General features: G+C 55.5%; 2 protein-coding genes across 3 annotated transcripts; both read left to right on the top strand.

Moving 5' to 3' along the window:
- Positions 1-303: 303 nt before the first annotated feature.
- Positions 304-2540, top strand: RLN3 (relaxin 3; the record flags this gene model as incomplete). The annotated part of the gene is made up of 2 exons (XM_081286387.1): positions 304-493; positions 1690-2540. 2 exons carry the CDS (start codon positions 304-306, stop codon positions 1926-1928), a joined length of 429 nt encoding a protein of 142 aa, XP_081142513.1. The 3' UTR covers positions 1929-2540.
- Positions 2541-2657: 117 nt separating this feature from the next.
- IL27RA (interleukin 27 receptor subunit alpha) lies at positions 2658-18520 on the top strand. 2 transcript variants are annotated; one of them, XM_081286386.1, is made up of 14 exons: positions 2658-2878; positions 3273-3390; positions 6075-6232; positions 6318-6475; positions 8232-8391; positions 8492-8565; positions 11565-11748; positions 11839-12027; positions 14625-14726; positions 14800-14958; positions 16570-16695; positions 17104-17197; positions 17363-17456; positions 17749-18518. In XM_081286386.1, the coding sequence occupies exons 1-14, from the start codon at positions 2785-2787 to the stop codon at positions 17932-17934; spliced, it is 1896 nt and encodes a 631-aa protein (XP_081142512.1). In that variant the 5' UTR covers positions 2658-2784; the 3' UTR covers positions 17935-18518. The 2 variants fall into 2 exon arrangements, with proteins under 2 accessions (XP_081142512.1, XP_081142511.1); XM_081286385.1 differs by lacking the exon at positions 2658-2878 and having other exon boundaries at positions 3052-3390; positions 17749-18520.
- Positions 18521-18642: the final 122 nt, after the last annotated feature.

Raw genomic sequence — 18642 nt, forward strand, 5'->3', positions numbered from 1 at the left:
CTGGGCTCCATCTCCAGCACCACACACACACACACACACAAAAAGCGCTCTTGTCTCTCTGTTGACGATGACAGCGAGCTCAGCCACATCACTCTGTCCCTGGCAAAAGGTTATCACTCGGCGGGGGAAGACGGGAAAGGTCGCCTTGGGGGGCCGTGCTGCCTTCCCTCTGCTGGGGGAGATAAAGGAGGTCACCCAGCTTCCTCCAGGCAGAGGGGGGGGGGCCGCGGTGTATAAATGGGGGCCAGGAAGCAGAGGAGGCGCTGACCCACGCGGGCATCCGAGGCGCGTCGTCTGCTCAGCATGGCCAAGTTCACGCTGCTGCTGCTGCTGGCCCTGGCGGTGCTGGCCGGGCAGCTGTGGCTGGTGGCCGAGGCCCGGGCAGCGCCCTACGGGGTGAAGCTTTGTGGCCGTGAATTCATCCGGGCCGTCATCTTCACCTGCGGAGGCTCCCGGTGGAGGCGGTCAGGCCTCCTGGCCCCCGAAGCTATGGGTGAGGCCGGGGGGAACAGGAGCAGGAGGGAACAGAGGGCCCCATGGGTCCAGGGAGCCCGGGAGCGAGACGCTGGGACGAGAGGCCCCAGGAGTCAGACCCCTTCCCTACCATGTTCATCCGGGCGCCCTGCCCAGCCTTGAAGCAGCGGCCAGGGGTCAGGGATTGGCAGAGCCACCGGGCAGGGAAGGGGGCAGCCAGCCTCCCCAGAGGCTATTTTCCGAGTTCCTTCCGAGTGCCCAGCCCACACTCAGCAAGGCTGTGAGGGGGGTCACAAAGTCCTGAAGATTGAGGCACTTTCCGGTCCACTCGGGCAGGTAGGGTGAGCCATGAGTGTGTAGGTGGCTGGATTCTGCTGACCAGCAGGTGACCCGCCCCAGCATCCCGATTCCCCTCCAGAGATCCAGTCCGGGAATCTTGCCTAATGGTTAAATGGTGCGATTCTGTCAAGTCAGATAAGAGTGAAGGGTGGAGGTGATGGGGAGGAGGGGCGTGGATAGACGCACGGATGATGGACGGATGGACAGATATGTGTGTGGACCCAGAATGCACAGGGACTGGGCTCACTTAGTAGTTTTATGACTTAATAGCTGTGTATTTTTGTGCATGTCATTTCTCATTGCCTCTGAAAAGTGGGGGTAACAATGGCAGCACACCCACCTCATGTGGTTGCCATCCAGAGGAAAAACCCATAAACGCACTTACAGCGGTGTCTGGCACACATCTAAGAGCTCAGTAAATAATCAGTGCTATTTTGAGTGCTTATCATGTGCCCAATATTGTTGTAAGTTTTTATTGGTATTAAGTCTTCTACTCCATATAAAATTCGAGAAAATAGGAGTTATTTCCTCCACAATGTTGATAAGGAAACAGAGGCTGTGAAAAGTAAGTTCACCTGGTGACCACTATAACTTTGAGAGGCTATCTCCCAAAGCATGCTCTAAACATCATGTCCTCAATAAATAAAGAGTAGGAGGAAATAAATGACGGGGAAACCAAGCTTAAGTCAGGTTGAACGATCTGCCCACTGAAACTGTTGGCAGAGCCAGAACACCAGCCCAGGACTAAGTGGAATCAACATGTTGAGTCACAAGGCAGAATCACAAGAGCAGAGAAGAAGCTGAGACAGTCAGTGGCCAACATTCTGGTCAGAGTAGCAGCTGAGTCCCAAGCCACAACTCTCTCATCTTTTACAGGGGACGTCTTCTGGGATGCAGACACTGATGCAGACAGCCTGGCAGGCGAGCTGGACGAAGCTGTGGGCTCCAATGAGTGGCTGGCCCTCACCAAATCTCCCCAGGCCTTCTATGGTGGTCAACCCAGCTGGCAGGGGTCCTCTGGGGTTCTTAGGGGCAGCCGAGATGTCCTAGCCGGCCTCTCCAGCAACTGCTGCAAGTGGGGGTGCAGCAAAAGCGAAATCAGCAGCCTGTGCTAGGCCAGCAGCTGAGCAGCCGGTGGACACCAGAGGTGGTGCCCCAGCGCAGCTAGCCACTGGCCTGTCTGACCAGCACCTGTCTTTCTCACATTCATCTTCAAGCCTCAGAAGCCAGGTGCCCTGAGCTCAGCCAGTCCCCTTGCCCCCACCCATCCAACTAAACACCTTGACCTGGGACCCTAGGCCAGCTCTGTCCCTCCCTAGCCACATGGGGACTCCTGATCTTGACTTCTGACCTCGCCCCAACATCAGCCATGTCTCGGCCTGGCCCACACAGTCCCGTGTTCCTACTCTACCCACACTGGTCCCAGGAAGACCTCTGCTCAACGCATGGCCCCAACTGTGGTGGCTGATCCCTCCCTGGCCGACCCACACGACGCCCGCATGCAAACTTTGCAGCTTCCTTTTCCCTGCCTCGCACCCCCTGTCCCTGCCAGTGCTCCATGGCTGCAGACCCCGGAGATGGGGCAGGGTTGTCCCCCAGGTTCCCTTACAACCTGGGATGGGAGGCGCAGAATGAGCATCAGAACCTTCCACGACCCCAATAATAAAAGCTCGGAAGCCCTGCAAGGCGTGTGCGTGGCGCTGCTGGGGCGGGAAGCGGGGGCAGGTTTCCGCGGAGCCCGGCACCGCCGCCGAGTCCCCCAGACGCCCCTGGCCACCCCCACATCCCCCGCCCAGCCCCAGCCTGCAGAGCCCGGGACTTTCCGCCGGGCGGGGGACGGGGCGGGACCGAGTCAAGGTGCGGGGGCGGGTCGGGAAGGGGCGACCCCGCCCCCGGCCGTGCCGGAGGCGCAGAGCGAGCGGCCGCGCGGGGCCCCGCAGGGCTGGGTGGCACCGGGGGTCCCGGGGAGTCATGCGGGGGCGCGGGGCTGCCCGCTTCTGGCCTGGGCCAAAGCTCCAGCTGCTGCTTCCGTTGTTCCTGCTGGTCCCCCGAGCGCGTCCCCTGGGTGAGTGGCGGGCGGGCTCGCGCCCTGCGCTGTCGGCCGCTGCGCTCGCCGCGGAGCGCCCCGTCTCCAGAGCGCGGCGCCCAGAGGGGCGAGGGGCGAGGGCCGGCGGGAGAAGCCGGGGAGCGGGCGGCAGCGCGGTGGAAGGGAGCGTCGCGCGGGGGTGGGAGCGCCCGGGTGTGTGACAACAGGATGTGGCTGGCAGAGAGGAGGAGGAGACGCTTTGCCCAGAGCCCGGGCAGGGGTGCCCAGCGCCCCCGCCTTCACCCACTTCTGTTAGCGACCCCCGAACGCCCGCTGGACGTTGTTAGAAGCCCCGGAAAGTCCAGTTTGAGGGATGTTCAGGCGACCGGGCCATTTGACCCCCTTCCTCGGGACCCTCTGCCTCCCTCTCCAGGCGGCCCCGGGCCACTGCAGTGCCACGGAGTTGAACCTTTGGGGAACTTGAACTGCTCATGGGAACCTCTTGGGGACCTGGGAGCCCCCTCTATGCTGCACCTCCAGAGCCAGAAATAGTGAGTACCCCGGGGGAGTCTGGGGAAACTGAGGCATTGAAGGTGGCCACTCAGGTCCCAGCTTGCTCTGGGCGAGGAGATTCAGGAGTTGGGCCCCCCCCAGCCCCAGTCCTCCCGGACTCTGCAGCCCGCCTAATTCCAGACCCCTTATATTCTTCTGCCTGACCTTTCCTTCTCTGAGCGTCCCTTTCCTCCCCTTTTAAAGTGGTAGTAAAAATGGAACCTGCTCCCAGGGTTGAGTCTAAGGATTCAACAAGGCACATGGCAAGGAGAAAACGCGTCATGCTTTTGAAGCTGTTTTATTATCCCTGTTTAACCTCAGGCAAGTAGTTTGACCTCTCTGAGCAGACAGACAGATCAGTCTGTTGCTCTGGATCCAGCTGTGAAAGAGGTAGATTAAAAGCCCAACCCTCATGGGGTCCAGAGTTCAAGGCAGAGACCCGAGTTCCTTCAGGATAAGCCACATCGCGGGTACTTTTTTCTTCTTGTTCTTCTTTTTAATGGTGGTTTAAATACACACAAGGCAAAATTTACCATTAGTGGTTACCGTTAGTAACCACTTCTAAGTATTCCATTCAGCAGCCTCAAGTACACTCACGTTGTCATGCGGCCACCACTGTCTATCCCCACAAGTGCGCGTTTTAGCTGGTAGAACGCAGGAGAGTGGGGGACGTCCCCTCTCCTGTGTGAATAAGATGAAATTCCTGTAACAAGACTGTTCTGAAGTGCACAGACAGTTCAGAGGCATCGAGTCCCTTTGCGCTGTTGGCCACCAGCCCCGACCCCAGGGCAAACCCAGGCGCCTGTCCCCCTCCTGGTCCCTGACAGGCTCCATGGACTCTCCGTGTCTGGATTTCATGCCTGAAGCTTTGGAGTCACGCGACACGTGGCCTTCGAGGCTGCCTCCCCTCCCTCCACCTCACGTGTCCTGGGTCCCGTCTGTGATGTGGCATGTGGTGTCTCCATTGTCCCGCGTGGGGACAACATGCCCTGCGTGTCTTCCCAGTTTGCTTCATTCCCCCTAGAGATGCGGGCTGTCTGCCTGTTGGGGTATAGGGCTGCCCTGCGTCTGGGCCTGCGAGTTCCTGTTCCGGTCCCTGTTCCCTTCCCTGGGGCCTGGGGCCGGGGGTGGCGTTGCTATCCTGTGGCCGTTCTGTGTTCAACGTTGAAACCGCACCTGCGCCTTTCGCATTCCCACCGGCCTCGGAGGACTGTGCCGGTTTCCCCACATCCTCACCAACACATAGTTTTTGGGGAGTCTTCTTTTTTGTCTTGTTTTCGTGACTGAGGCGTGAAATCCAAGCTTTGGGGCTCTCCTCAGCCTCTCCCCCTTCCACACACACATCTCATCCTCCATCAGCAAGCCCTAGCGGCTCCCCCTTCTGTGTTACCCACGACCTTGCCGTTCCTCCCAGGTCCCCAGCACCTACCCTGACCCACCATTGCCACTGGCCAGGGCTGTGCTGTTGGGTGCCTCCTGGTCCCTGGTTTCCAGGTCAGACCCCACACTCTTAACACCTGGGTCAGCGCACACCCCTCCTCTGCTCAAGAACACTCCATGGCTCCCACCTCATTGAGAGCAAAAGTCCAAGTCCTCCCTTCAGCCCCTGGAGCCCTGTACAATATGCCCCATCACTTCCCCGCCTCTCCTCCCCCCACTCCCGCCATTGCTGGCTCCCCCCCCAGCCACGTGGGCCTTTCTACTGTTTCTCAAACACCAGCCTCAGTCTACACCCGGTCTGATTGCTCGTCATATCCCACGGCCTGGCATGGCTTTGACTGTAGGCTTCGCTTCCTTTTCTGCCCCTGGAACAGCTCCAGAGGGCAGCCCTTTGTTTGGGTTTTAGTTCTAGTCTCTGCTTCTAGAACTTGGCTGTTTGTTGGCTGAATGGTTGCATGGACCTGAATATGCATATGTACAGTAGATGCTTAATAAATATCACAACATGCACAGATGTTCCTCCTATTGTATAGTCAACCTATTGTAAGTTAAAAATAGGGTGAGTCACAAATGAATCGAGCCGGGCCGGGGGGCACAGTCAGTGGTAGAGTGCGTGCCCAGCCCGCCCAGGCTCCAGGTTCAATCTCCAGCTCAGAGGGCCTCCCTGGGCCTGCGCATAGGCAAGAGCATCTAATGAAAAGCCTCCTTTATAACTAAGTGTCCAGCCTCTCATGAAATTTATCGAACACTTCACTGAAATGGAAAAACGAGAGTTGTCCTGAATCGCCGGCCCAGGAAAAGATCAGAATTTACAACACAATATCTGCACGTGGTGCTGGGATGGAGCCCAGGGCCTTGCCCTGGCCGAGGGCTGCACCATGGAGCCCCACCCAGAGCTCCAGACCTGGAACACGGTTTCCACCTGCACCATCGTAAAGCTGAAAATCTCCAGTGGAGCTGCCATCATGGGCGACCCTCTGTATCAGGTCCCCATAGCTGTTTATTCTCCTTTGGTGTTTATTCCCCTCCCCCCTCCGCCTTTTCAGTTGGACGGTTATTGCCCTCATCTCGTGGGTGAGAAATGGAGGCACAGAGAAGTCAAGCTCCTTCCTCCAGTGCACACAGCTCCGAAGCACCAGCGCCGGGCTTTGAACCCAGGCGAAGGCCAGCTGTTCCAAGGGCCGTTGTCCCGTGGCCCTGGCTCCAAGCTGGAGCCGTGTCATGCTCACATCTCTCCTCACAGCCATTCCAACAGAACCCGGACCGTGGCGGTGGCCGCGGGGCAGAGCTGGGTGACGGTTCCTCGGGAGCAATTCACCGTGTCTGACACGCTGCTCGTCTGGGGGACCAAGGCAGGCCAGGTCCTCTGGCCCCCCGTCCTCATCAACCTGGAAACCCGAAGTAACGTGGCGGGGGGTGGGGAGCTTCGGCTGGGGTGGGTGGTTCTGGGGGCCCCGGCTCACTGCACCCCGGCCTCCCTCCCCAGTGAAGCCCAGAGCCCCCTGGCTGCGTCCCGAGGTGGACTTTTCAGAGGACGAGCCCCTGGAGGCCACGGTGCAGTGGGAGCCGCCTACCTGGCCACCTCATAAGGTCCTAATCTGCCAGTTCCACTATCGAAGATGCCCAGAGGTGGCCTGGACGCCGGTGAGTACCAGGGACCCTCTTTCCCTGCCCTGTACCCAGCAAGTCCCGGGGCATCGTCTCCAGGTCGGAGCCCAGCCCCGGGCTCGCTCTGCACCTGCCCCAGTGTCGTGCGTCCTGTGCCCGATGCCTGCCCCACGTCTTCCTCCCACAGTCATCTACAGCCAGCCCCCCACTTCCAGGGGCGCTGCGCCCCCAGTTTGCCAGATGGGGAACACAGGGGGCTTTGGGATATGTGGAATGGTTTTCTTGTCATTGTCCGCTAAACAATGCAGCATAACAAATAGACACGCAGCCTTGACGTTGTGTTAGGTTTTACAAGTCGTCCGGAGAGGGTGGCCGGCCTGCGGGAGGACGTGCTGAGTCCTGACCCAGGGCTGGGCTGTTTTATCGAAGGCACTTGGGCATCCTGGGATTTTCGTATCTGCAGGGTCCTGAAACTGGTCCCCTGAGGGTGCCCAGGGCTGGCAGTGTAGGTCTCACACAGGCACCGATCAGATACCCTTGGAATATTTCAGAAGCTCAAAACGTCTTTCACCTTTTCTGAGAATGATTAAAAGTCCTGGAGTGGCTTGAGTTAACCTTGAAATAATAACATGGCCACGTTCAGAGAACACCCCCATGCGCCTGCCCTGCTCTGGGTTCTCTGCAAACACAGTGTATTGAATCCTTCCATGAACTTGTGGAGGTTGCTGGCTTTGACACCTCCCCATTGTAGTGCAGTGCCATGCAGCCTGGCTGTCAGCGACAGTCAGGAACAGATGATCAAAGCCCTGAGCCTGGCATGGTGCCTGTGGTCCCAGCTACTTGGGAGGCTGAAGCTGGAGGATGACTTGAGCCCAGGAGCTCAAGGCCAGCCTGGGCAACATAGTAGAACCCCATCTCGAGAAAAAAAAAAAAAGGATAGATATCCATTTTATACTTCTCTTTATACAGAGAAGTTAGGCAACTTCCTCAAGGTCACACAGCAGGAAAGTGGAAGACAAGTCCAGAGCAAGGGGATCCCAAAAGGAGTAGAGGGACCCAGGCAGGCAGTTGAAGAGCACCACCTGGAAGTTGTATAGGGTATTTCCTTTCATATTTCAGTGGTCAAGAACATTGTCACATGGTAGCATCTGATTGCAAACGAGTCCGGGAAATGTCCTTGTTCTTGGCAGCCATGTTCCCAAATAACCCCCTGGGGATCTGTTCCCAAAGGAAGAAGGGGAGAATAGACGCTGGGAATATTCAAGTGCCGTAGCCACGGCCTTAGACACAGAACGCCAGGACAGCCGGGCATGGTGGAGCTGGTGTGCACGTGGTCCCAGCCTCTCAGGAGGCTGAGGCAGGAGGCTCACTTGAGCCAGAAGCTCCAGGGCAGCTGGGAAGCATAGCAAGACCCCGCCTCCTCCAACAAACAGAACAAGACGACCCCATAAAGAGCAGAGCTGCCTTCATTGTGATCACCTTGCAATTTAGACGAGGGGGCTCTGGACCCTGGCTCCCTGTAAGGAACTGCAGCTCCAGCTCTCAATGGCTCTGTGACCTTGCGCAATCTCCTCACCTGTAAAATAGGGACGATGCTAGAACCTCCCACCTGCCTCTCCACCGAGCGTGTAGGATGAGCAGCTTCTCTCTCTCGGGAGGGACACTGTCGGTTTTAAGCTGAAAGCCCCGTGTCCTGGAGCCCGCTCAGCCCTGGGCACACCGGGAGGGTCGGTCACCCTGTGACAACCCTCAGCTCAGAGCCGCCCCTCTCTCTCCCCCGCCCTCCTCCCAGCTGGAGCCCGAGCTGAAGACAGCACCGCTGACCCCCATCGAGATCCCAGACCTGGAGCTGGCCACCCGCTACGAGGTGTCCGGCCGCTGCCGGGTGGACACAGAGGCAGAGCTGTGGGGCGAGAGCAGCCCGGTTCTGTCCTTCCAGACGCTGCCCTCTGGTGAGGAGTCCAGGCTTGCCCAGGACCTGTGCCCCTTTTGCTAGGAAAATCTGGCCGATCCTGTCCCTTTCATTTGCCCCCCGTTTCCTCATCCTTCCAGCTCCAAAAGACGTGTGGGTGTCTGGGAACCTGTGTGGGCCCCCGAGCAGACAGGAGCTGCTGCTTCTGTGGAAGGTAAGCCCTGGGGGTGGGTCGTCTCTCTCCAAAACCCAAGGACACCGGCAAGACAGGGGACTCTGCTGCCCCCTGGAGGTTGCTTCAGGGATTCAGGGCGAGATGCTCCGAGGGCCTGGCCCAGCCCCTGGCCAGGAGCACACCTCCACCTGTGTCAGCCACCTGAGACCTGACACCTGGCACAGGTACAGAGGGGCGGCAGGTGTGCCCTATCTTCATATTTATTTATTTATTTATTTAATGCAGTGTTAGGGATCGAACCCCAGGTCTCGTGCATGCTAGGCCAGCACTCTACTACTGAGCTACACCCCCAGCCCCACACTTTGAAAAAAAGGTTTTTTTTAGTTGTAGATAGACACAGTGTTTTTATTTTATTCATTTATTTATATGAGGTGCAGAAGATCGAAGGCAATGCCTCACACATGCCAGACAAGTGCTCTACCACTGAGCCACAACCCCAGGCCACCCCTAGTTACTATATTAACCAAGTTCACAGATGAGAAAATGAGACTCAGAGGTTGCACCAGCCACACAGCGACAAGGAGCAGAGCTGAGATTCACTGGCTTTCACACAGTGGTTATCAGCTCCAGTGTCTTCATTTTATGATATTTTATAATATCCATGTACTATGCCAAAATGAAATATGTAGATAACATGATTCATGTATTCATATGTTTTAAAATATACACATGAGGCCCGGTTCAGTGATGCATGCCTGTATTCCCAGTGACTCACGAGGCTGAGGTAGGAGGATTGCAAGTTCAAAGCCAGCCTCAGTAACTTAGGAGGACCTTAAGCAACTTAGTGAGACCCTGTCTCAAAATTAATATTTTTTTAGTTGTTGATAGACCTTTTTATTTTATTTATTTGTATGTGGTGCTGAGAATCGAATCCAGTGCTTCACACATGCCAGGCAAATGCGCTGCCGCTGAGCCCCAGCCCCAGCCCCGAAAAATTAATATTAAAAAAAAAAATGGTTAGGGATGTGGCTCAGTGATAAAGCATCCTGGGCTCAATCCCCAGTTCAATCCCCAGTATGTATATGTGAATATGTGAACACACACACACACACACACACAAGAAAATCTTAAATTGTAGCATTAAGCAGAAAATGAAGAAGAAATAAGGCTACTACATAAATGGCAAAAGATTCACTTCACCAGGATTACATAAGAAGACTTAATTTGTATGTACCTAATAACATAGCTTCAAAATACATAAAGCAAATATTGGCAGAAATATAGGAGACATGTATGGGTCCATGATCATTGTGAGAGATTTTAATACATTTTTACATTCAGTAATTTACATAATAAGCAGATTGAAAACAAGCTAAGATCTAGAAGATTTGAACATATGATTTCAAACTTAGGGCTGGGGATGTGGCTCAAGCGGTAGCACGCTCGCCTGGCATGCATGCGGCCCGGGTTCGATCCTCAGCACCACATACAAATAAAGATGTTGTGTCGGGGCTGGGGATGTGGCTCAAGCGGTTGCGCGCTCGCCTGGCATGCGTGCGGCCCGGGTTCGATCCTCAGCACCACATACCAACAAAGATGTTGTGTCTGCTGAAAACTAAAAAAATAAATACTAAAAAAAAAAAAAAAAAAAAATTAAAAAAAAAAAGATGTTGTGTCTGCCGAAAACTAAAAAATAAAAAAAAAAGATTTCAAACTTAACCTCATGAACTTATCTATGAAGCATCAGAACGCACATTCTTTTCGTACACACACAGAATATTTACCAAAATTAACCATGTGCCAGGCCATAGACCAGTTTCTGGGTACCTTAGACGGGCAAGGTGGTTGAAAGACTGGATTGGGGGGCTGGGGATGTGGCTCAAGCGGTAGCGCGCTCACCTGGCATGTGTGCGGCCCGGGTTCGATCCTCAGCACCACGTACAAACAAAGATGTTGTGTCCGCCGAGAACTAAAAAGTAAATATTAAAAATTCTCTCTCTCTCTCTCTCTCTCCTCTCTCTCTCTCTCTCTCTCCTCTCTCACTCTCTCTTTAAAAAAAAAAAAGAAAGAAAGAAAGACTGGATTGGATCCTCAGCCCTGAAAAAAACAACTCTGTTCTTTGAATCAGTTGAATTATTGTGCAGGTTTTCTAAGTTAGTTTCCAGTGGGGATGATATTAAAATGTCTCAAGGGGCATGGGACAATTTTGGTTTTTGTTTTTCAGGACAGTGTAGCATCCCTGACTATCGCCCATCAAATATCAAACATGGAAGCTACCAAAAATTTCCACTTATTTGCCCAAAGCCCCCTGGAAGGCCCCATCCCCTTGGCTATACCTATCCCTGAGGACCAATAGTGGGGAAATGTGAAATCCCTTAGAAATGCACAGGACAGAGAAGAGGGACTCAGGAACAAAATTTAAAGGGATACCCAAGAACTCACTATTTGAGATAAATAATACATTAATGCAATAATTTTAAAAATCATATCAGCAAACTAGAGTCCCAGGACCAGGTATCTCTCTTTGTAAACATAGTTTGATGGTCACTGGAGCCAAGATTAGGGTGAGGAGATCAGGGCAGGTCACACCAGTGGAGGACTGGATCTTGTCTTTATTTATTAATGTTTGCAGAGCTGGGATTGAACCCAGAACAAGTTCCTGCAAGTGCTCTACCACCAAAGCCACCTTCCCAGCCTACATCCTGGCTTTATGTAAAATCTTGATATTTTGTTGGTCATAAAGTTCTGCATTCATTTTGATTTATTAAAATACCACCGTCCGATGTTGTTTATGTTGGTTACTGGATTTTTGGTATCCCCCACAACTTAAATTTTATACCCAAAGAGAGTGTCTCTCTCACCTCCCCTCGTCCTGGCCCTCATCCATACCCCACCTCTGCCGTGAGTCCCTCTGAGGCTCAGTCCCCTCCACTGCGACATGGAGGGGACATCCTGCCTCACTGACAGGTAACCTCACCCCGATGCGGGGTGGGTGCTTGAAAAGTGAGGCGCATTAACCCTTCTCCCCTCCTCCACAGGCCCCCGGGCCCTGCGTGCAGGTGAGCTACAGAGTGTGGTTCTGGGTTGGAGAGAAGAGTCTGATTCAGGAAGGGGTCCCCTGTTGCAAGTGCTCCGTCCCGCCCTGGGCAGCGTGGGCAGGGGTGTCTGCTGTCAACACCACCAGCTGGGAGCCACGCACAAACTTCTCTTTGGTCTGCTTGGGTAAGAGGTGATGGACTTCCTCAGAGCCTTGGTGGCAGGGGACGGGGGGTTCCTGAGTCAGCAGCGAGACTTCTCTGCCCCACCCTCTAGCTCCGGACTCTGCCCCCCATGATGTGGTGGTCAGCAGCATCCCCGGGAGCACGCAGCTGCTGGTGACCTGGCAACCAGGGGACAGGGAACCACTGGAGTACGTGGTGGACTGGGCTCAAGATGGGGACACTCTGGAAGACCTCAACTGGGTCCGGCTTCCCCCTGGGAACCTTAGTGCTCTGTTGCCAGGTGAGGCCTTGGGACAAGTTGGTTCCCATCTGCATTAGTCCATTTTCTGTTATTTTAACACCAGACTTGAGGTTGGGTACTTATAAAGAAGAAGGGTTGTTCACCTCACAGTTTGGGGGGCTTGTGAGCATGGTGAGCATCTGCTGCTTCTAGTGAGGGCCTTCTGGCTGCATTACAACATGGCGGATGGCATCATGATGGGAGTGTGTAAGAGGAAGAGGCCACAGGAAGCCAGAGAGGGTTCAAATTAAAGAGGAAATGTTGTTGTTACCTAAGTGCAAAATATTTAGCTTACCAGGATGATGTAAAAGTAGTTCATCTGTAAGTACCTCATAACATGACTTTGAAATACATAAAGCAAAACTTGACAGAGCTATAGGAGACATGTATGCATCTGCAACCACTGTGGGAGATTTTTTTAAAAAAAATTTAGTTATAGATGAACACGGTATCTTTGTTTTGTTTATTTATTTTTATGTGGTGCTGAGGATTGAACCCAGTGCCTCACATGTGCGAGGCAAGCACCCTGCCACTGAGCCACAAACCCAGCCCCTTGGTGGGAGATTTTAACACACCATTCTCGGTAATTTCCCCTCGACAGAGAATGGTCAGGCTCACTCTTTTCTTTTTTTTCCCCGGGATAGGGATGGAACCCAGGGCCTCGTGAATGTAGGCCAATGGTCTACTACTGAACTACACTCCCAGCACAGACTTACGCTTTTATAACTTACTCTCATGGGGAGTGACAAGGCTCTCATGAGAACCTTGATCTTTTCCAAGGGTAGCCCCCCTAGAGACCTAACTATCTCCCGCCAGACCCCACCTCTTGGGGGTCCCACGTCTCCATACACAGTACCACCATACTAAGGACCACGCTTCCGACATACGAACCCTTGGGGGGGGGTCATACTCAAATCATATCCAAACCATAGCCTCACCCCAGCCATTAAAGGAGAGTTGACTGATGGGTGGGCTTGAGAGAGAGAGAGAGAGAGATGGTTAGAGTTAGTAATTCGTGCAAGAAATATTCATTGGCCACCAGCCACGGGTCAGGCTCTAATACAGGCACCGGGACTCGGCGACACAGCTGATGAACAGTGGCGTGTACTTTAAGCATTAAATCATTCAAACTTCCTTACAAAGTAGGTTTCTCTTATTATCATGCTCAATTTATAGATGAAGAAACAGGCCCAGGGAGGTTAGGTAACTTGCCTAAGGCTACACAGCACGTCAGTGGAACAGCCACTGTGTGAACCAGATAGTCAGGCTCCTGAAGCCAAGCCCTGAGCCATACATGCTGAAGCACTTTGCGCTCAGCCTGGTCCCTACCCTCATGCAACTGACATTCTTGTGGGGTGGGCAGCTCTCCCACCAAACCAAACAAAAAAACAACCCAGGCATTTCTTTAACATAATCAAGGAAAAAGGAAAGCAGAGGTTATTTTGGAGGGAAAAGTTAGAAGATGATCCTCTGGAGAAGTGACATTTAAACTGAGGAAAGAAAAAGGGAGACCTGAGGATATTTGAGGGAACAGCCCATACAAAGGCACTGAGGCAGGAATGTGCCGGGTGGGTTGGAGGGACAGCAGGGGGGTGGTGTGCTTAGAGTGGAGTGAAGGGGGAGGATGGAGGAGGTCATGGGGTAGATTATGCAGGGACTTTGGGGGAAGACTTTGCTTTGGGGCAGAGTGAGCCATAGAGGATTCTGAAGGAGGAGGGAAGTGCCCTCACCCAGTGCTCACAGGTGCCCTCTGGCTGCTCTGGGGGGAAGGGCAGGAGCTGAAGGTTCAGGAGGGAAATGGTGGGACAGGATCAGGTGGGGACCCGGGTTGGGGGAGAAGCAAGCAGGCTCAGGTTAGGGGGTCCTGGTTGGCGGGGCCTGGGGACGGTTTCGGTGTGCCTGCCGGGTCCTGGGATCTGGGCGGGTCCTGGGAGCCGTCTGTGGGATGCAGGGGGGGGGGGACAGTAGGGCCACGAGTGAGAAAGCTGGGACAGTCCCATGGCCCACGAGTACCCCTGAGCCACGGGGAAGGACCCCGGCCCTGAGACCCCCGGCTCGGGACGCTGTGCAGAAGCCGCGGGTTTCCACGGGGACCTCGAGGGTACCCCGACCCCGGGGCGCCGCCCCGCCCGCGCCTCCCAGCTGCCTGCAGCCGCGTTTCCTGGCCGAGGCCGCCGTCGGGTCAGGGGCAGGAAGTGCTGGGGAAGGGGACCCTCGGCGCAGCCAGGGACGGTCGTGGTCATCCGCGGTGGGCGTCCTGGTGCGGAGAAGCCGGCTGCTCTCTGCTGCCCCCGCAGGTTCCCGGCGGCCCTGAGCGCGGTGGTCCCCCTGGGGACCGGACTCCTCCTTTCCCCTCTGGGGCTGCTGGGGGTCAGGCCCAGGGACCGAGAGCGGCCCCTCACCAGGGTCTGCTGGCCCTTCCCTCTCCCTCTCCTTGTCCCTTTTCACGGCCCTCCTGGGTGGCCTTCCAGATAGACCACACCCCAGTCCTCATCCCAGGGTGTCCTTTGAGGACCCAGTGAAGACACTCCCCAGTGGGAAAGTGGGCAGGGAGGGAAAGCCGGCTTTAAATCGCTTTTTGTCCCTTTGCCACCCAGGGACTTTCAAAGGAGGGGTCCCCTATCGGATCACAGTGACAGCGGTCTTTCCCGGGGGCTTGGCCCCCGCCTCCTCTGTCTGGGCTTTCCGGGAGGAACGAGGTAGGAAATGAGGCTGGAGGGCTGGGGGGTCCTGGGACCCCGGCTAGCTTCCACCTACCGGACTTCTCCCCAGCACCCCTGGCAGGGCCGACCCTTTGGCGACTCCAGGATGACCCCCCAGGGACTCCCACGGTGGCGTGGGGAGAGGTCCCAAGACACCAGCTCCAGGGCCACCTTACTCACTACACGTTGTGCTCAAGAAGTGGGTCGAACCCCGCCGACTGCACCAACGGTGAGCCTGCTGCCTCCTGCCCATGTCCCCTGGCCCACAGGGGCCCCTTGGCTCCCCCTCCTCCCCTGGGGACATGATGTCATTAGTTCCTTGAGGGACAATAACCCTCTTGGCTATCAGTGAAATGGCCTCTTATTAGGCCATTAAAAATGAAGACTCCAATCTATATTTATTGACAATGAAAGATGCCTGTCATATTCTATTAAGTGGAAAAGATAAAAGGATTATGAAACTCTGATATGATTCCTTTTTTGGTAAAATAAACCGGTATTGAAGCCAGGCGTGGTGGTGCATGGCTGCAATCCCCAAGACTCGGGAGGCTGAGGCAGGAGGATCACAAGTTGGAGGCCAGCCTGGGCCACTCAGTGAGACCCTGTCTCAAAATGAAAAATAAAAAGGGCTGGGGGTGTGTGTGGCTCGTGTTAGAGCGTCCCTGGGTTCAGACCTCAGCAAATAAAAGTGAGCACTAGTTTGGTCCCTCAAACTTGTGACTGGTGTTTTCCGACTTGTGTGTTTTCACTGGATGATTGAAGTTTGGACCCTTCCTACACCAATATCTCTGGATCCCTGTTTGTGTCTTCCTCTACTTCCTCTTTGATTAAATAAACAAAAAAAGGAGGTTTTTATTTATTTACTTTGTACTAGAGATTGAACCCAGGGGTGCTTAACCACTGAGCTACATCCCCAGCCCTTTTTATTTATATTTTTATATTTTTAGATGTATATGGTTATTCATTTACTTACATGTGGTGCTGAGGATCGAACCCAGTGCCTCGCACACGCTAGGCAAGCGCTCTTCCACTGAGCCCCAGCCCCAGCCTTTTATTTTTTTGAGACAGGGTCTCACTAAGTTGCTTAGGGCCTCCTTAAATGGCTGAGGCTGCCCTCTAACTTGCAAGCCTCCTGTCTCAGCCTCCTGAGCCAATGGGATGACAGGCATGTGCCACTGTGTCCAGCCTCAATTCATTTTGTTAAAAAAGTAAATAAGAGTCATTCTGGGAAGTCTGAATGCCTCTGCCAACTCCCACCAGGTTCCAGACAGGGGAGGGATGTGTCACTGTGTGTGCTAGGCGCTGACAGAGCCCCTGGGAATGTGGCCTTTATGGAGTCACTTTTGTTTTCAGTCCAGGGCCTCACTACATTGCCCAAGCTGACCTTGGGCTGCGGGGCCCAACACCTCATCCCAGTAGCTGGGGCCACACGCGTGCCCTTGATCATTTCTGTTTTCTTTTTCCATTTGTACTGGGGACTAAACCCAGGGTCCCCGCGTGCTGGGTACCACTGTTCCACTGAGCTGCAGCCTGAGCCCGGGACCTGACTTTCTAACGGGTGACCCACAGACAAACAAGCCAAATACTGTCTGTGTGGTGTGCCAGATGGTGATGAGCTCTGGGCTGAGAAGAAAGCAGGGAAGGTGTGGGGGGGTGTGCAGGGGGCACAGTTTTAAAGGGGTATTCAGAGAAGAGTTCCCTGAGGAGTGACATTTGAGAGAGAGAAGGAGGGAGCCACCTGGGTATCTGGGGGACAGTGTCACCAACAGAGGAAGGAGCACATACCAAGGTCCTGAGGCAGAACTGCCACCTCCCCAACCTCTCTGGTTGTGTTCTTCAGTGAGCAGCAGCAACCGGATCGTCACTCTGCCCAGCCTTCACTGGGGTCCCTGTGAGCTGTGGGTGACTGCCTCCACCATTGCAGGACAGGGCCCCCCTGGCCCCAGCCTCTGGCTTCACCTACCAGGTAGGGGCCTGAGGTGGAACTGCGGGCTCCATTGGAGGGTAGGGGACAGCAGAGTCATTACACAGACCGCAGTGGGTGGACAAACTTCTGCTTCATGGGAGGATTATTTGTAGGGGTGCTGAACCCAGACCCCTGTGCATGCCAGGTGGGTACTCTGCCACGGAGCCCCCCAAGTCCTTGGAGGCCTTTCTAGTCTGCTGAATGCTGTGGTGACAGGCAGGCGTGTGACCTGCAGCTTCACCCCACACCTGACCCTGACCTGCCCTCCTCGAGGCCGCACCCCCACCCAGGGATTGTGCCTCCCTAGGCCCTTCCCATCAGGGCCGCCCGCTCCCCTCCCCAGGCCCTGCCTGGGCATGGGCCCTGTCCCTCCTTGGTGTCCACATGGTCTCTCCTCCCACCTTCCAGATAACAGGGTGCCATGGAGAGTTCTGCCGGGTGTCCTGGCCCTGTGGGGGCTGCTCCTGGTAGGCTGCGGCCTGAGCCTGGCCATGGCTCGAAGGTGAGGGGTCAGGCCAGCTGCTCTCTGCCCCGGTGCCTGGCGTGGGCACCCGCTGAGCTCCCGTGGGGGTTGGGAGGAAGCCTGAGGTCTGTGACAGCCCGGTTTCTGCCCCTGGGCCCGCCTCTGGCCACAGGGACAGCTGCCTCGACTCCCCCCTGCTCACAGGTGCCTCCACCTGCGACAGAAGGTGCTGCCTCGCTGGGTGTGGGAGAAGATTCCTGACCCCGCCAACAGCAGCGCCGGGCAGACCCACGTGGAGGTAAGCGCCCGCCCACTGTGCCAGGCGCCAAGGGGCTCCAGAATCCCAGGTACTCCTGGGGCGGAGCGGGGGTCGCGGGTTCAAAGCCAGCCTTGGCACCTTAGTCAGACTCTGGGTCAAGAGAAGGGCTGGTGCGTGGCTCCGTGGTCCAGCGGCCTGGGCGCCATCCCTGATGCTGAAAACCCCAAACAGGTCAGCTGGGAGAGCCCTCTGGGGAGTTAGGGGTCCTGGACAGGGGGTGTGAGGAAGTGGGGGGACAGGAGGAAAGGGTCTCAGTCTTATCTCTTCCCAGGAGGTGCGCCAGGCCCCCCCTCTGATTGACTTGCCTGTCCTGAAGGTAGAGGAGATGGAGCCACCAGCACCTAAGGAGCCCCCCCAGTCCCCCACCCCACTTCACTCTGGGTATGAGAAACATTTCCTACCCACACCGGAGGAACTGGGCCTCCTGAGGCCCCCCAGGTTTCAAGATCTGATCTGAACCTTGCCCCAAGCTGGGGGCTGCAGGACAAGCGAGAAGGGTGCTCATGGATGCTGCTCCCCAGCCCTGGGTTAAACCTCTTGACAGATGAAGACACTGAGGCTCAGAGAGGCTGAGTCACTTGTCTGAGGACACCCAGCCAGGAAGTCCTGAGGTTGAATGACCCCTTCAGAGAAGGGCCCAGCCCCAGCAGGGAATGGACGAGGAAGTGAAAGAAAATGTATGCAATCCGAGAGCAGCCGCTACCTCCGGAAGTCTGTCCTGCCAGAACAGAACTGCACTTGGGCACGGTCCTTTGCAGCTAGGTCAGTCGTGGACTGAGGTCTTGACAACAGTGTGGGGGCAGCCGGAACCTGAGCAGGAGTGCCCTGTGCCAACATCACGTGGGGCTCTTCTCTACGCCTGCTCCCTTTCCTGTGAGCTGGCACAGGCGCTCGCTGGGGCCACACCCAGGGGACGGTGAGGCAAGACACGGAGAGGAAACTGCGTCCCTGAGTAACTGCGTGGATCCGAGCCTGAATCCCTGAGGGACCGCGTGGAGCGGAGCCAAAATAAACGCTTGTGTCCTAATGGCTACTGCAGCCCGAGGTATTTTTGCTGCGGCTGCCTCTGGCCTCTCGCTGGCTCCGAGGGGAAGCACGTCCTCAGTTTTCCCCCAGGAGACGATGAAGGATTCTTTGCTAACACCACGCACACATTCAAGCTGTC

This window comes from Spermophilus citellus (genome assembly GCF_964194105.1).
Source record: "Spermophilus citellus genome assembly, chromosome: 3".
Taxonomy (NCBI): domain Eukaryota; kingdom Metazoa; phylum Chordata; class Mammalia; order Rodentia; family Sciuridae; genus Spermophilus; species Spermophilus citellus.